At 39.4% G+C, this 16688-nt stretch overlaps 1 protein-coding gene across 2 annotated transcripts in view; it reads right to left on the reverse strand.

Annotated features, from left to right (window-relative positions):
* Positions 1-16688, reverse strand: part of DCAF5 (DDB1 and CUL4 associated factor 5) — a 78036-nt gene that overhangs the window by 19597 nt on the left and 41751 nt on the right. For both annotated transcript variants that reach the window (XM_075754207.1, XM_075754208.1), the window contains exons 6-7: positions 15866-16079; positions 1109-1175 (exon numbers count right to left, since the gene is read on the reverse strand). In XM_075754207.1, the coding sequence (XP_075610322.1) occupies positions 1109-1175; positions 15866-16079 (281 nt within the window). The remainder of the gene's footprint in view (positions 1-1108; positions 1176-15865; positions 16080-16688) is intronic.

The raw sequence follows: 16688 nt of genomic DNA on the forward strand, positions 1-16688 counted from the left end.
GCTAGTCATCCTCTCAGCTGTGGACTATACAGCTGTGATTAACAGCCTTTGAAAATGAAACAAAATATTTTCATTTTACCTCTAACGCAGCTTGTAATTTGCTCTCACTATTGCTAAAGCACCTGAGACCACGGGATAGCACTCAGTTGTACTTAATATCACTAAAATGTACAGTTTAAACTGTCAGAGCCATTACAAATAGAAACGGTAGTACATTTCCTGAACTCTTGAGTCTTTCAATCAAGATTCAACACCCTTCCAAAAGAGCACAGCAATTTGTTTCAACAGAAGAGATATGCTGACACTGTCTAGCTTAGAGATAGCAGTGGATGATATTGTATTGCCAAATACACAATACTAGACAATATCAAATTAGGCACTGACCAACTCTGGCAGCTACAACACTACTGTTAACATTCCATGCACACTGCTACTTTTCTTTAACACCCCTCTCCTACACTCATCCAGAGTTGAGCTAGTGTTACTTGCTTAGCATGTCTGCCTCAGCATGGGAAAGGGTCAGAAATGAGCCCAAACCAGTCATTTCCACCAGCTGATAGTGCTCCTCCACCCAGAAAGTAAAAAAACATAACTGATCTGCATTAGAAATCAGTAGGAGGGTTCTGGTGTAAGAGAAAAGAAAGAGGGGAAGAGACCAATGCACTGGAGCTGTAAGGAACAGCTTGTGAACCCAGCACCATTTTATGCTGCAAGCTTCATTACGAGATGAAATTTCTTAGTAACAGATCTTAAATTCTTCACTAAACTCAGATCAGTTTAGAAGCAGCAGAGTTGGTAGACAAGAGGGAAGACAGACACACGCTGCTCCAGCCACAGCTCTTTCCCTTCATCAGCTAACTGAAGATTTAAATGGCTGTTATATGAGAAGAGAAATAAAAAGAAAATCAGTATGATAAAAGATTCAAATGGCTTTGTCCATTGTTATCCAGAGACTGGATTAGGCATTTGTAAACTCTCCCCACCCAGCTTTACTGGATTTACTCTCCATTGAGAGGCTGAGTGAGAACAGCCATTTTTCAAAAAAAACAAACTAGTATTTGTCAGACACCTGCCCCCCTTCCCCACATTCCAAAACAACAAAACTTACCTGCTTCTGGATCTGGAGGAATCCTCCACATATACAAATTGAAGTCATCAGAGCCCGAAAGGATGTACTGTTAGGAATAAAAATAAAAGCAGTTTACCACAAAGTATCACCTGAATTATGTTATTTTATTGTTGATCTAGTTTCTTGAAATCAAAAATGAGAAGGAAAAAAAAAAAATATCATTTGTGTCATTCTTTGCACTTCGCTGATCAACTTACCCGTAACTGGGGGTGAGGTACCAGCATAAAACTGTTGCATACATATAAACGGATCAAAACTTAAAAGCCTGCTTCATGTATCTAATACCTACTGCCCAAAGTACATGCTTTCTTTGCTAAATAAGGTGATGGATTTTGGTTGGCTTTACTACAAGCGTGTCTAGATCAAATTGTCGTATCTTGCAGCCTGCAACTCTGGTCTTTTTTTAATGTCAAAGTCTTTCATCCTTTTTTCTCATCTCATGAACTACCGAGGAAAACTCATCAAACACATACCTAAGGAGAGCTAGCATGTCCATTACACACAAGCATAACATGTCTGGCTCATCACAGTCTACTGAAAACCATCAAAAGTCAGTCACTGAGGATAATGTTGAACATTGAACAAAACCAAAGCCAAACATCTGCTGTCAACGAGCTTCAAGCCACTTAAAACCCCACATTTATCATACTGTTAATTTTTTTCCTGGCTATAGTTACGCTGAAGAGATGGAGGGCTGCCCTTTTTCAACAGTGCATGAACGATAAGCAATCTTTTTATTGTACAGAAGTTCAGGCAATATGAAATTTGAAGTAGCTTAATATACTACAAACATGCATTGGAATGACAGGTGACATTTGACATGATAAAAAGCTTACGCCTCTCAGTTATGAGAGGCCACAAACTGTGCCTTGTCTCCAAATACCTCTTCTCCAATAAACTGTACTCCCTGCCATTTATTTCTCTCCTAAATTAGAGATGAGATGGCACGTAGTGGAACCAAGGGCAGATTACAATTCCAGTTGTACTGGTGTAGGCAGTGTAAATCTCTACCCCTCAACTGACTTAAGGCTTCTGCTTAATCAATGCAGTCAAGAAGTTGGGGTTTTCATTTTATTATTATTAGGGTGGACGGAAGGGAGAAAAAGAAAGAAATGGAGCAAGTTTGTCCCTTTTCTAACCTTTGATAAGAGACAAATTCTGTTTTGTTTGGCTCAAATATAACTGGTTTCTGTCTTTCATTCTCCAGGGATAATAAACTCATCAGACAAAGTAACAGCAAGCAGCAAGACAACAAGTCCTGGAATAACGCAGCACTGAGAAGCAAATAAACAAAGAAATATACACTAACATGGAAAAAACTGCTATAAATTTGCATATATTCTGTTTGGAATGCTAATTATGTTTGTGCAGTGTTTGGATGTTTCCAGCCACAAAAATGCAATAACCAACCATTAAAATCCCTTCTCTGGTCTCCTATTATCACAATCCAGCCATTCTTTTTTCTCTTATTTTTAAGGACGTAGGATGTGAGTAAGCACTTATGAATGCAATTCTGCTCATTTTCTGACAGATAAGAAGCACTGATCAACAAAAGTTCCTTTAAAAACTTGTGCACACTAGTTCTGCATCACTCATAGACCTATTCTTTCCAAGCCAGAAAGTTATTTCTACAAGCTAACATGTTCAAGCACTTCGGCAGCTTACCTCTGCCAAACTGACCTGACAGTGCCAGGAATATGTGCGTCTCTTTCATTTGACTGCTCGTAAATGTTAGCCCACAGCAGGCTGAGCCACGGTGCCAAAACTACACAAATTAGGGCTCAGATAGGCAACTTCCCAGCAAGCAGAAGGAAAGCACCTCTAACATGTTTTGTTACACAAGAAATGCTACACAGAAAAAAAGGTCTTGTTTAAAGTTATAAAGATGTTGCCAATTGTTAGTATTTATTACCAAATTGTGTGGTTGAAGCAGCAACTGGGTTGCCTAGGACATGTAGGGAAAAATGGAGATTTCTAAAACAGCTAGAAAGCTCAGTATCTTGAATTTATGACCATAACGCCCTTTTATTTTTTTTTTAAACCAAACAAGCTCTAACAACGCCTCAATATGAGAGTCATTTACCGCTTTACGTCATAAATCAAACAAACCTATCAACAATGACAGGCCCCAGAGTGGCGGATTTCAGATACCCTGCACCAGGCACACAACACTGGGAAAAAAAAAAAGAAAAACAAAACGTTACGTACGTGCAGGGAACGAAGTGCCTGTGAGACTCGTCAAATCAGCTTCAAAACTGATTTGCAGAGGAACACACTGGGTATCCTGTAAGACTCAACGACCAATTGTCTAGGAAATCTGGCGTATCACTGCCCGCTGAACGAGAACATACTACCTGCAAATACCACTGATCCAAGTATACTCTGTCTTGCTTAGGAGACAGCAAAATTTAGAGTGCCTTTGCAGTGACGTGTACTAATGGCAATTTGATTGCACTATCAGGAGTGTAACCAGGAGATGAAGACAACTGATTATTCCCCTTAGCTGGCACTTTTGAGGCCATATCTGGAGTATTGTGTACTGTTTGGGTCCCCTGATACAAGAATGACACTAATGAACTGGACAGAGTGGAGGAGGGCCGCTGAGGCTGAAGGCATGTGAACTGCGAGGACAAGCTAAGGGAACTGGCCATATTTAGCCAGAAAAGAAAGTGAAGGGACAGAGTGGACCTCAACAGTCTCCCACTGTCTGAAAGAATACAGAGGAGCCAGGAACAGACTCTTCTTAGAGGTGTGCAGTTGACGCTCAGGAAGCAACAGTCACAAGTCACAGCAAGGGAAATTCCAGCTGAGCACAAAGGAACAGCATGTTCAGGAGTAGTGTAACAAACACTGCAACTCAGCCCCAGAAAAGCGGTGGAATCTCTGCCCTTGCAAATTGGAAATCTACCTGGACAATTCCCTGAGCAACCTGATCTGACTTTGAAGATGTTCTGCTCTGAGAAGCAGCTTAAGTCAGATGACCTCCAGCACTCTCTTCCGATTCAATTTTTTTCAAAGATTACCAAAGTAAAAAAGGAAGTAATTGTCTTGGTGGATTGGGGTTGGTTTTTGGGTTGGAGGGTGGGAAGGTGGGGGGAAGAGGTGGGCAGTGTCAGGAAAATGCCCACCCAAAACCTTTACACTCCATCACACATCACAGCTTCATGAAAACTCTAATGGGAAGACAAACTTAGGCCACATAGACACAGGCATAATCTACAGTCTACATAGTACATGGCCTTGTATCAATTCAGGTGGTTGCAATTTGGGGAACTTAAAGAAAGAAATTGGCAAAGTATGTTAAAGTAGTTCACAGAATGGCTGAGGCTGGAAGGGACCTCCAGAACTCATCTGGTCCAACCACACAGCTCAAACAGGGTCACCTAGAGCTGACTGCCCAGGACCATGTCCGGATGGCTTTTGAATACCTCCAATGGAGGAGATATTCAATCCAACTATCTCCAATTGAGTTCCTACTTAAAAGCACCATGAAGTCCTTCGCTTCATTACCGTTTTCTAGCCTAATGACATTTGCATTAATCAAATACACTTGGCCAAAGTATTCTGGACTGAATTAAGAGAAACTAAGTAAGCATGAGTGAATACAGCATCTGCATTGCAATTTATTTCTAGTCACAGAACAAAGCTCAGTTCAAGATCTGAGCTGTTCTGAAGAAGTACCTATGGGTTTAATCTTGCAACTGAGACAGCCATCAGTAAGTGCCAAAAGCATTAATTGATAAAGTCATCTACACAAGTTTGATGTTATAAGCAATGGGCTATGAGTTGTGAACTTTTTATATAAATTTAAATTTTATTTCGATATTTAGCTCTGCCAATAATTATCAGAAATAGATCATATTCCACAACGTATCCAACTATTTGGTATCTCTGCCATTTCACTGCTGCCTCTGTAGCAGCCAGTGTTGTTTTTCACTCGTTTTCCCTGTTAGGATACCTCTGGGGTACACGTTTTCCTGCTGTTCTCACAATATAGAATTGAATCCCCAAATACATTCCTTTTGTCCTTTGCTGTAAGACCAGGTGACAGGGTTCTGAGAAGTAGAATGTGGCTTTTCAGACAGAAACCAAGAGACTGCCAGAAGCAGAACTTCATGGTTACAGTTACTGCAGGAAAAATGTGCCAGCTGAAGCTTCAAGAGCAGACACCCAAGCTGCTAAAGCCAGAAACACGCCTCTTCCATGACATTTGAAAAAGAAACTCAATTCCAATTAGTAGTCTCTGCACAAGACAATGGGAACCCAAGGCCTCTGGAGAGCACAGCTGGACTGATGTTACTAGGACATTTACAGGATCATCTATGAAAATTTTTCTTTCATGTATTCAGTATTAGTGTAACAATAAGCCAACAGTTTTCCACACTAGTTGGAAGTTGGAGAATAAGGATTGAGAAAACGCAAAAGTCAGTCCATACTACTAGAAAATTCAATGAAATACTTGCTATGAAGTGCACCAAGCCCTAGTTAATAAGGCTGAAATCCTCAGGGGATGGAGTAGACTTTTATAAAAAAGGAAGGAACACAAAGTAAAGAAAAAGAAGGGGTTGGGGTAGATGAAAAAACATCATGCTGCATGTGCTTAGACTGCACTTTAATTGTGGCCAAGAATTTTTGGTCCTGAGGGGATCTGCAAAACGTAATTCCTAGCAGAGTACCTTCTACTCACTCTAACAAAAGCCCAGATAATCAAATCACAGAAGCAAAACAGTGAGAGGCAAACACATGCGCATTCACAGAGACAAGTAAATGGCTAAGCCAGTGTGCACTCTCCCTCCGCTGGCCATCCCTCCCCAAAAGACAAACTCCAGGCAGAACATAATCCCAACAACCAGTGCAGCGCTGAATTCTGAATCAGACCAGACACTGCGTGAGGAGTGCAGATGCTCAGATGTCTAGGGGGAGAGACCAATATTAAAACCACCTGTTTCATTGTCTGCATTTTTGCTGCTACATCTGACCAGGACTTCGGAAATCAACATTCAAAATATTCACAGGAACATGAGATTAGACAGAAAAACAGTTGTTAGTAATTAATACTGGAGTTTTTTTTAGAAGGGAAGAATCAGCTTCTGTCTAGCTGTTAGCAACAATGACAGGAAAAGGCTTCCAGATGACTACAAGCTGCTGATTCAGAAGTTTGCCTTAGAAGGAAGAAAATCTCAGGCGTGGTTAGAGTCTGCTGCTGAAGAAACACAAATTCAGTCTGAGCTTCAAGTACGAATAAAATGCTTAAAATGAACTATCATCAGCAACCTGGCAGAATTACTTCGGACTAGCACTCCCCACTCATTCCACTGCAACTCTTCTCATTTTCTCTTTCCCCAAGGAAATTGCAGCAGTTGATATAAATAAATGAAGATCTAATCTGCTGCTGCTATAGTCTTGTAACAGTAGCATTAGCATTGCATTTTGTAGAGTACTACCACTCTGGGGAATTTATTTTTGTTCTTACCACTGCCAGTTTGAAAGATTTCAAAATCCCACTAGCTACACTTCCTCAGGTGCTACTGAATATGGAGTATTTAAATAAAACTGTATCTAAATCAAACCTTATTTTACTGTTTCCAACATCCACATTTCCTGTTTCCATAGAATTTTGTCTTACTTATGACCTATATCAGAAGCATTTTTAAGCTTCTGGCCCTAGACAAGGGACCAGCAGACATGGATCATTTTTCCAAAAGTATCAGCAAGTCTTTTGAATGGCCCTACTAATGTCAGGGAGAACAAGATTATAGGAGAATCTGTCTTAAAAGCACAAATAAAAAGCATCATCACCATATAATTTTAAAATGGATGAATGAAACCATGGGTAAGAGTACAGAGATGATAACCATTTGAAAAGTGATTGCTGCTAAATTACTAACAGGAAAATGCTTGTTAGAGAGACTCAAATTCCATGCTGCTGCTTACAGCTTTACTAACAAGTCAGCTCTGAAAGAGACTGAACTTCTTAAATCTCAATTCCCACTCACTTGAACATAGAATCATAGAATGATTTGGGTTGGAAGGGACCTCAAAGATCATCTAGTTCCAACCCCCCTGCTGTGGGCAGGGACACCCTCCACATGTCTGTCCTTTCCTCAGAGGGGTGAATGAAACTTGGGGCAGAAAAGATCAGAGTAGATATAGAATTTTTCTCAGGCTTTTAGCAAGCCATCCCTTAGCTTCTTGAAGTAATGCAAAATCCACACACTGGGGAAGAAGCGCAGAGGCATCCAAATTTGAAACAGTTCTGCTGCTTTGCACAGCTCCTTTAAGAGGCAGGATGTACAGTCCCTCCATATATTGCTTGTAACATAATATAACTCATGGTTGGGGTGTAGACTTTTGCTTTTTTCCCCCTGTGACAACAGATAAAGAATCTGGATTGGTAGCAGTCTGCTAGGCTGAAGTCTTAAACTCCTCTTGCGCATATGAGAAGAGCTGTCTTGCACATCTTCTCTGTGGTGGGATATGCACTGAGGAAACCACAGTTTGACATGAAGCATCACTGAAGTCTGAAAAACATTGATTATTTGTCCAAAAGAGATTAAAATTTGTAGCAATCAGCACTTTGGAGAAGGAATCCATTTACATGAATAACATGAAAACTGTGTATTTTTCCAAGGAGGAAAGTTTCCTAAGGAAACAGGGCTTATGCTATTTCATTCTTTGTGGCATCTCTCCATCTCCAAGAACTTTTAAGCCTAATGGCCAATGTCAAATTTGATAGAGGACCTGAGGGTTCCAGAATTATGGACTGCCTAGAAATATTCTTCTTCAAACAGGCAGCCGCACAGAGGAGAGATCCTGTAAGTAGCCACTGAGAGCAAAGCAGTACCATAATTACAACTCCCTATGAAATATCAGGAAACCTAAACGGGAACTCATCCTCGAACGCAACAAAATCTCAATGATATCACCATGATCTGCTTCTCATGGAACTATTTCAAAGGGGATAAGAAAGCAAGCTATAAATAAATAAAGAGCAAAAAGTAAGAAAGGTCACCTCATATACACATATGTATTTGTGTGTGTGCTTATATGTGTATATATATGTATAAAATATCACAACCATGAACACAAGTCTTGCTGTACATTATATATTTTGCATGAAAAATGTTTGACAGAACATAACCAAGTTTTTGGGTTTTTTTGTGGTTTGGTTGGTTGGGGTTTTTTAATTAGCTGCTTCTGGGCCTTTTTCTGATGCCAAGACTGCTCTACACATCTTCCTTATAAATCAGACTTCCCCTGCTATTTTCTCCATTTTTAAAAAATGACTGATACTTAATTTACCATTTGATCAGAATTTAGTGTTAAGTCTGCATTTTATGCAGGTAGAAAACCCATAGATTTGTTTTCAAATAATCTATTGTTAGAGTACCCACTGACCAGAGGGGAAACAAGGTAACGACATATGCATGGAGGAGGAAAAGACTTTTTCCTATTCATAAAGCAACAAGAAGCAAACAAACAAGGAATCAGCAAGATAATACCATTTGTTTGAGATGGGTAGTAACAAAGGAATAAAAGAAAAAAAACGTAGAGCAGAGCACTCCTTTCCTTCCCTTAAACAATTAAGAAATAAACAACAGTCAATTGGTCAGGTATTTCCATCTCTATGTGATTCCTGATCTTTTTGTTGGGCTTCTACCTTTATGCTGATGAATCTAGGCTTTTAGTAGGAATTCCCACAGAGTACAGCTTGAAAAGCTGCTCTAATGATCATCTGCTGACCTCCTCGGTTAGGTATGCTCCCACCTACATCCCTTGTGCCAACATCAGTGCTTGTGACACAGCAGTGGTCTGGTTCAGTAGCTAGAACAGTAAAATCCCATACAAATCGCAATCAGTCGGTTCAATGTATTTCTTCTCATTTATGTATTTCAACCGGCTTGTGTAGGGCTCAGGTGGGTGCCAGTACAGCCCAAGTAAAGTACAGGATCTCCCCTCTCAATGGCGTACTGCCATGTTTGTACCCTCACACTCCAACCCCTGTCAGAGGAGCTGCCTCTTCTCCTTTTAGAAGCTCTCACTATTACCAACTTGGAAGTTCCTCTCCCCAAGGCAGTTAACCAGCGTGTAGAGTGGGGAAGACATAAAGAGCAGTCACCTGTGCAGGCTATTAACCTCTTGTTGCTGTCTCTCAATGATAAAGCCTAAGCAAGAAGAGACATAACTAGGAAAGCTATTTCTGAAAACATATTTCTGTTTTTGAAAACATATAGGATACCTACACATTCTTTCATCTTCTGCTTCATAATAAAGTCTGGGGCACAAATCATATCTTTTGTGCAATATATAACAACTTTAAAGAGTAATCTACAACTAGGGCTCACAGCATTATGGTATTAAGAACCATGTTTGCTTTGAAAGCAGCCATCTTTTTTCATACTAGGCAGACAGCAGCTTGCAACCTGTACTGTTTGAAACTGTTTTTCAGCAATGTTGAAACTGGCATAAAAAAGAGCTTAAAAGTTTTCCATCTCAGCCTGAGAATTAAGCAGGTATGTCCAAAGGCTTTTTACAATGGAAACTTTGTTCCTCATTAAGAAGCATGCCTATCTCATGAACTGGAGAAAGAAAAGCTGTGACACAGTGGACTGGAGCAAAACACAAATTGCTTCTAGTACATAAAATTCAAAGCCAAAAATTTGTATTCCCACTCCCTAAATCCCTAATCTTCTATGTAGCCAACTCTGTGTGGGGCAGTTTTAAATGCTTACAGAAGCATCATCAGGAACAATCCATCAACATTTTTACAACTGCCTTTTTGCTATGCAGAAAGGCCGTAACAGTAATTTTATTCATGAACAAAGTAGATTTCTATGGCAGGCAAAATATTCCTATTACGTTCCAAAGAAAGCAACAAGTTTAACTGAGCGTATGAAGGGGACTCCTCTGTACATGGCTGAAACTGCATGTACCCCAATTGTTCTCTTTTGTTTTCTTCAGCCATCTCTTAATTTACTTTTCCAAATACACATTAAATGAAATATTCTATTAGTCACAATCTTCCAGAATTCACAGTCACTTTTTCAGTTTCCAGACAAAGCCTAGTTTAAACAGCTCAATAAGAAACACTGTCAGTGCAGCACTCATTGTGTGTCATTTTTAGTAGTGCATTCCAGCTCACTCTCCCTTCCCTTCCCTCTCCCCAGCTGTGCAAGGGATGCTACTGAACCGCAGATCTCCTGTGATGCAGCTATGAGGAATATGAAGCCTGTAAACCTCAAAGTCTCCTGAGAGGAGAGTTCCACTCCACCAGAACTTAGCTTCAGCATGGGTCCCTTTGAGCTAATGCAACACTGTCCAGAGGTCTAAAAACCTCTCCTAAGGGCTTACAGAATGCAGAAGAGAAGAGAGACAGGAAATAGAGCAGGCAGGATGCCCCAGGGAATGGGGAAGAGGTGATCAGAATGAGAAGAGTTAAAGAAAACTCCCAACCCCTTCTGTCAAGACCCTGACTCTGAAGATCCATTTTCAATATGACCCTCCCATGTCAATTACCAAAGGCAATGGGGAAGAAATAATACATAAATAATTTCATAGCCAGATAAATTACTCACCTATGTATTTTACATTTATGTAATGTTATGCATATAGGTGGAATTTAAAATGCCATTTAGACAAAGTAAAAAACAAAATACAACCTCATCAATAACTCTTGGAAGAAGCCAATTTAAGACAGTAAGACATTGATTTTCTTTTCATCCAAGTACGATGACATATTTGCACGCGGAGTGCTTTTCATATATTAAGAAATACTGACTGCAATAAACTACTATTGAAGTCTTTCATGCACAGGAAACTCACAATATATTCTTTAGAAGAATAATACCCTTTCTTCTTTTTAGTTTTTAAAGCTAGACATTGGTAAATACTATTACCTGAGACAAATGGCCTTTAAGTTAAATGACACGAGAAGAACACAGAAGAAAAGTTACAAAGGCCATGCACAACCATATAAGATCCCTGGCACTTATACAGCTAATCCTGTTCTTGGAAGGATTACATTCATGTAATAATTCTGTCCTGCTAAAAACTGGGCTGTCCCTAACCAGAGCTATTTAGCACACGCAGACTTCCACATAATGAAGGCTGTAACTTTATAGGGAGTTGGAGCAGTCTGCAGTACCGTGAGCAGTGCATTCCTGAAACTCTCTTATACCAGTGTAATGTCAACAGAAAAGGCTGAGTGGTGATGTAATGTCTGAGGGCATGCCAGAGTCAAGACACTTTTTGTTTGATTCACAGGGTACAAGTTATTTCTCCCCACCCCCGCCTTTTTTTAAAGCGGGCAATAAGCAGTTGATTTTACAGCTACAGGCATTATAGAGCCTCACATTATCTGCACAGTGAAGAAAGGAATGAGCTGATAGGATTCATCATTATGAACAGGCAACAATTCTTGACCAAGAAAAGCTTTTGGTCTATTTTAGTTTGAAGGGAGTTTTGTCTTTTGTGGGGTTTTGTGGGGCTTTTTTTGCTGCTGTCCATCACCATGGCCTCTGAGACTCCCACACTTAAAAATGCTTTTGGTTACCTGAAGCCCTTTAATACTTCCCATATCCTCAGATCCAAGAAGATAGTTTCCATACCAGTCCAGCAACTAAAAATCCTTAGTATTTAAACAGCATTTCCCAAATTCTAATGCTGACAAGAATGGAAATTCTCCCAGTACCCTGACAAAACTCGACATTCTCAGAATTTTATGATTTCTATGTAAACAAACACTTGTGCACAGTAGGGTAAAGCCAGCAGGAGCTGGCATAAATAAATGCCTTTAAAATTCTGGGCCTGGACACCTGTACCAGAAGGATGGATAGATTATGCTCTCCCATAAATCTCTACAGCCAACAGAGAGAGTGGGCAGCTGAGAGTCATGCTTGATCCATCTAGCCTATATTACGCTTCCTCTCTTCCACAGCTGTATGACTCAAGTGAGCTCCCAGATAACGCAAATGACACACAGTTTAAATGTGACTATCTACCAACATCAGAGCTCTCCTACAAAGAAAGGAAAAATTGGTGGCATGTGAATGAGGTTGTTACACTCATGACATGGACAAAAGACAGAGTTCTGAGAGGAGCAAGTGTAGGCAACTATAAATGGGTGCAAATAAAACACCAGCTAAACATAGCCTCTCAAGCTTTGATAGTTGTAGGAAACAAGGAAAGTTTGACTGTGGCATTTCTATGAAAAATGCTTGCATATAGTGTTTGCTGATTTTCAAAGCAGGTTCATGAGGACTGGGGCAATAATGCTTTTGGAAGAAAACAACAGTTTGCAAGGACACAAAAAGAAGCAAAGCTGTTCATCCTCCTGATGAGGAAATCCCTGTCACTTAGGTTGTGCTACAACCCACAAACCCAAAATACCTGCAACAACTCAAAACCATCTAAGCACTTCAGAATGTGTTCTTTTAAACTTAAAAAAAAATTAAAAATCATTGGGGTTAACAGGTGAATCTTTCTAAGTTTTGTTCCTTAAAGCATTAATGATATTTCATTCTTTGTTCAGAGGTTTCAATCTACTTGCACACAGGTGCTCCAATAAAATGAGCTGGTATGCAGATCACTGCACACCTGCTGGTAGCAGGCTCCCTGCTACAGTGACAAGTCAGGAGCTCTGGATCCAAGTCCTGTTGAGTACCTGACACAATCTGTGGGCACTAAAAGACAATACTGAGAAAAGATTAGTATACAGAGCCTAACCACCATCAACAAACCAATCAAGCTGTTCCCCAACTAGCAGTCTATATTCTATTTGTGCAAAGAAATTGTATTAATTTAACACACATACCTTGTCAAAGTAAGAGTAACACATCTGATCATTCTGGGAACTTAAGTATTTAATGTCTTAAAATATAAGGGTGATCTCTTATAGAGAACTCCTAGGTTGTGTACTTGCAGCTTGGAATCTGTTCCTTTTTGCCATATTAGAATCCAACAGCTCCATATAGAACACGGTGTTATTTACCTTCTCTGTAGATTTTCACCACTGTGTTACAGCAAACTTCCAAAGGTAAGTACTAAGATACTAACAGTTGTGGATTTTTAAACCCTGATGGTCATGATTTACAGGAAAACCTTCTGTGAGTAAACCATTTTCCATGTACAAACTTCATAGAAAGATTAGCAAAGGCTGTAGTTCTGTGAGGAGCTGAGTCTCACAGCACTGAATGGTGAGGTCTCCATCTCTCACCCACCCTCTGATCCATTCCTTAGATTGCATTCAAATGCTTGCCAGAGCCCTCGAAGTACCAATATAGGTCTAATTTAACCCAGAAAAAAAGAAGTAAATGCTTCTGCTAGGTTAGGAAGTTGAATCAGTGAAAGGCCTTGTATCACCTCTGCTGGGTAAGAAAGGTCTCCCCCTTTCAGCAGTTCATCCTTTTTCCAATGCAACTGCATTCTAAGCACTGATCAGTTAAGGATATTCCTTTGTTTGTTGGGTTAAAACATAGAATCAAAATGCAACTTTATCAGATGAACTAACAGCGCAGAAAACACATAGTAGTTTTTGAACACAGGAGAGTCACATTTTTAAATTACTAGGCTCTGTATGAAGTATTAAAACCTAACTATTTAAGACAGCTTAAAAGAGGAAGAAAGACCCAGTCATCAGTTTAATAAAGATGAAAAGAAAAATTGAAGGCAGAGGAAATCAGAGGCGCAATGAGAGAAAATTACTGAAGAAGCCTTCCTACCACAAGTGCTGCTTATAATTTGAACACAACTTTCTTATCCTCAGACCCCTTCAAATGAGCCTTAGCCCCTACAAAGTTTTGATCGTACAAGGAAATATAACCAAGAAATTCTATGAAGCTCACTTTGCATGGATCTCGAATGAAAGTTGTTCTTTATTAAGGCAAAAGACGGCAATATTAAATGGGAGAGGGGGCTGGAACCAGATTAAATTGGAAACAGACTTATTTCTTTTTTTGGTGAATTCTGATTTGCGGGGGGAGTCTTATATACATTATTCCATACTCACAAACCTCACCAAAGAGCAAAAGCATACTAGTTGTATAGAAGGGCAAAACTCAAAACACACGGTAATTTTTTTTTTTCTTCATCTTGGGTATTTTACAGTAGGTTCCAACTCTAAGCTTCTTTTCTAGATACACCTGTAATTGGAAGTGGGTTCTCTGTAAAAGACAGTCCCTAAGGACTATCCATAGTGTTAACGATCTTAGCTAGCTGAATTTGAGCATTACTGGACAGTTTCAGACATATACAGTTGGACCACATGTTGGCATTTTCTGTGACTTCATTATCTTTTTTCTTCCCATTAGAAGATGCGTATGAGCAGGTTTCTAAATGTCAAATTTTACATCTCTCTAACATTACATATTAAACTTCATCCTCCCTATTAGCTTCTTACAGCATTTATAAGGGAATATAAATGTCTTTAGCTCTGATTTCCAAGTATTTAGTAGCATTATGTGCTGCTACTTGTCTGAACAGAAAGTCCATCAAGCCAAAACAATATAAAGTTTTTTAAAAATGGGGGCTTCTGAAGTACCGCATCAACCTGATACAGAACAGCCATATTCTTCCTATTAAAATAACACCATATCCATAAGCAAATGGCTTAGAAAGTATTTATCTAGCTTTTAGCTAGACCTTCAGTAACAGATGAGAAGCTAAACTATATGTCAGAGCGTACACAGGTCTATTCTGACTTCCAGAGGAGAAAGAGTGTCATCTTTAGGCTGACTAAATAATGGACCACAAATCATCAGCAGTTTTCTTCTTAAACAATACATGTGTTTGCCCATTCTTTATAGTAAACCACTCTCTTTTAAAATGGTTTCATTATTGCATTTTAACACTCCTGCCAAAAACTATGTAAAAATCAGAAACACTGCTCAAGTTCAGTGACATAAATGTATTTCCTGCTTGCAATCTGAAAGAAGCTCAACTCTGCCTCCTGCAGCAGCAACAATAGAATTAATGACCAAATTCTGACTGCAGTAATTTTACTGATGACAGCAAAGAAATTTTCAAATCTTAGTTCTATACTATCATGGCTTGAAAATACATTTTTTTGTCCTTAACCAGTGTTAGTGGTTATTAAATACAGCTGCCCAAAGAAAATATCTAGAATCATTCAAACTGCTGTTAGTCCCTTCATGTATGACCTATTTTTTTGTGATTACTAGTACAGAGTCCTGCTTCAGTAAAGTAACAAACTGTTCCTTCCTAACCACCTGCCATCACCACTTACAGAACGCTGAACTATAAAGACCTATAATCTGATCTAGTAGTATGGTCTTAAAGGAGAACCATTATAATTTGAAATAAGAATCAATAACTCTATAAATTTACAATATTTATGCTTTGTAGGATTGCCTCTACTGCACTCAGTAGCAATACTGAAATGAAAGGAAGATGCTTCCTTATCATATGTAGATAATATCGTATACTCATGGTTCTAAAATCATATTAACTGGACCTAAAAAGCCTCTGCAAATATTTTCCTTATGAATATCACCGTCCAAGTAAGTATTGGATCACATCAAACATGAGGTAAAATTTATCATGTGTTTTGGTATATGTTTTTCTTCTCTCAGAGCCTACATTGCAAAACAGTTCTGAGGTAAGCCTACACATGTCCTGCCCCCTGTTTTATCTCCTGAATCAGAAAAAGAACCTCACAGAGGTGTTTTCAAACACTCATGGAAACTCTGGAGACTTGGAACAGCATTGCTTGCTTATTACCTGATCACGATCACCTGCAAAACAGCAGCTCTTCATGGTACATGAGTTGAAGTACCCTTGGTTGTCAAACTGGAAGACAGGCAGCCGGCAGTGGATGTCATAGAGGACTGGGGGAAGGCGCCGACGCAGTGCCAGCAGCTGGGTTCCATTGCTGTTGAACCGGACACTCATGGCACTCTGAAGGGAGAGGTTTCCACCATAGCGGAGCAGTGAACTAAGAAAAGACAGAGCAAACAAATGAGATGGGTGCACGTATGAACTGAACTACTTAAAGATAAAACTCTCTCTTTAACCTTACCGAGTCCTTTCAAACAAACAAGCCCACTAACTATAATCCTATTTAGTTTCTGCTTCAAAGCATCAATTCCTGAACAAACTTGATCCAAAACCTGAATGACAAACTATCAAAATACTAAGACTATAAAGTCTTCAGAAGAGTAAAGTTGAAGACCGTGAGTAGACTGTTAATAACAAATACATTTCCTCCATAGGAGCAAAGTCTTACCGAATAAGTAGCCTTAACCTTAAAAAGGCTGTTCTTATAATTCTGGGATGTCTGCATTTGTGACTGACCCTACCAGCACTCAGGTCTTTATGTTTAGCTAGTGCCTGAATCCAGCCAGCCCAAACTTTTTTTTTACTTCTGCTTTGGCACTGGATGGCATTTTCTCCAACTGTAGATACTCTGACCATTATCTCACTTCTGCTTCTATTTGCATTTCTACAAGGTGTCAGAGGATGTTTGAACTCTACAATCAGTTCCAGCAGTCTTAAATAAAAAGCCATCTTACAAACAAGTTATTGCAAGAAATGCTAAAATGTC

This window comes from Balearica regulorum, chromosome 5, assembly GCF_011004875.1.
Source record: "Balearica regulorum gibbericeps isolate bBalReg1 chromosome 5, bBalReg1.pri, whole genome shotgun sequence".
Lineage (NCBI taxonomy): Eukaryota > Metazoa > Chordata > Aves > Gruiformes > Gruidae > Balearica > Balearica regulorum.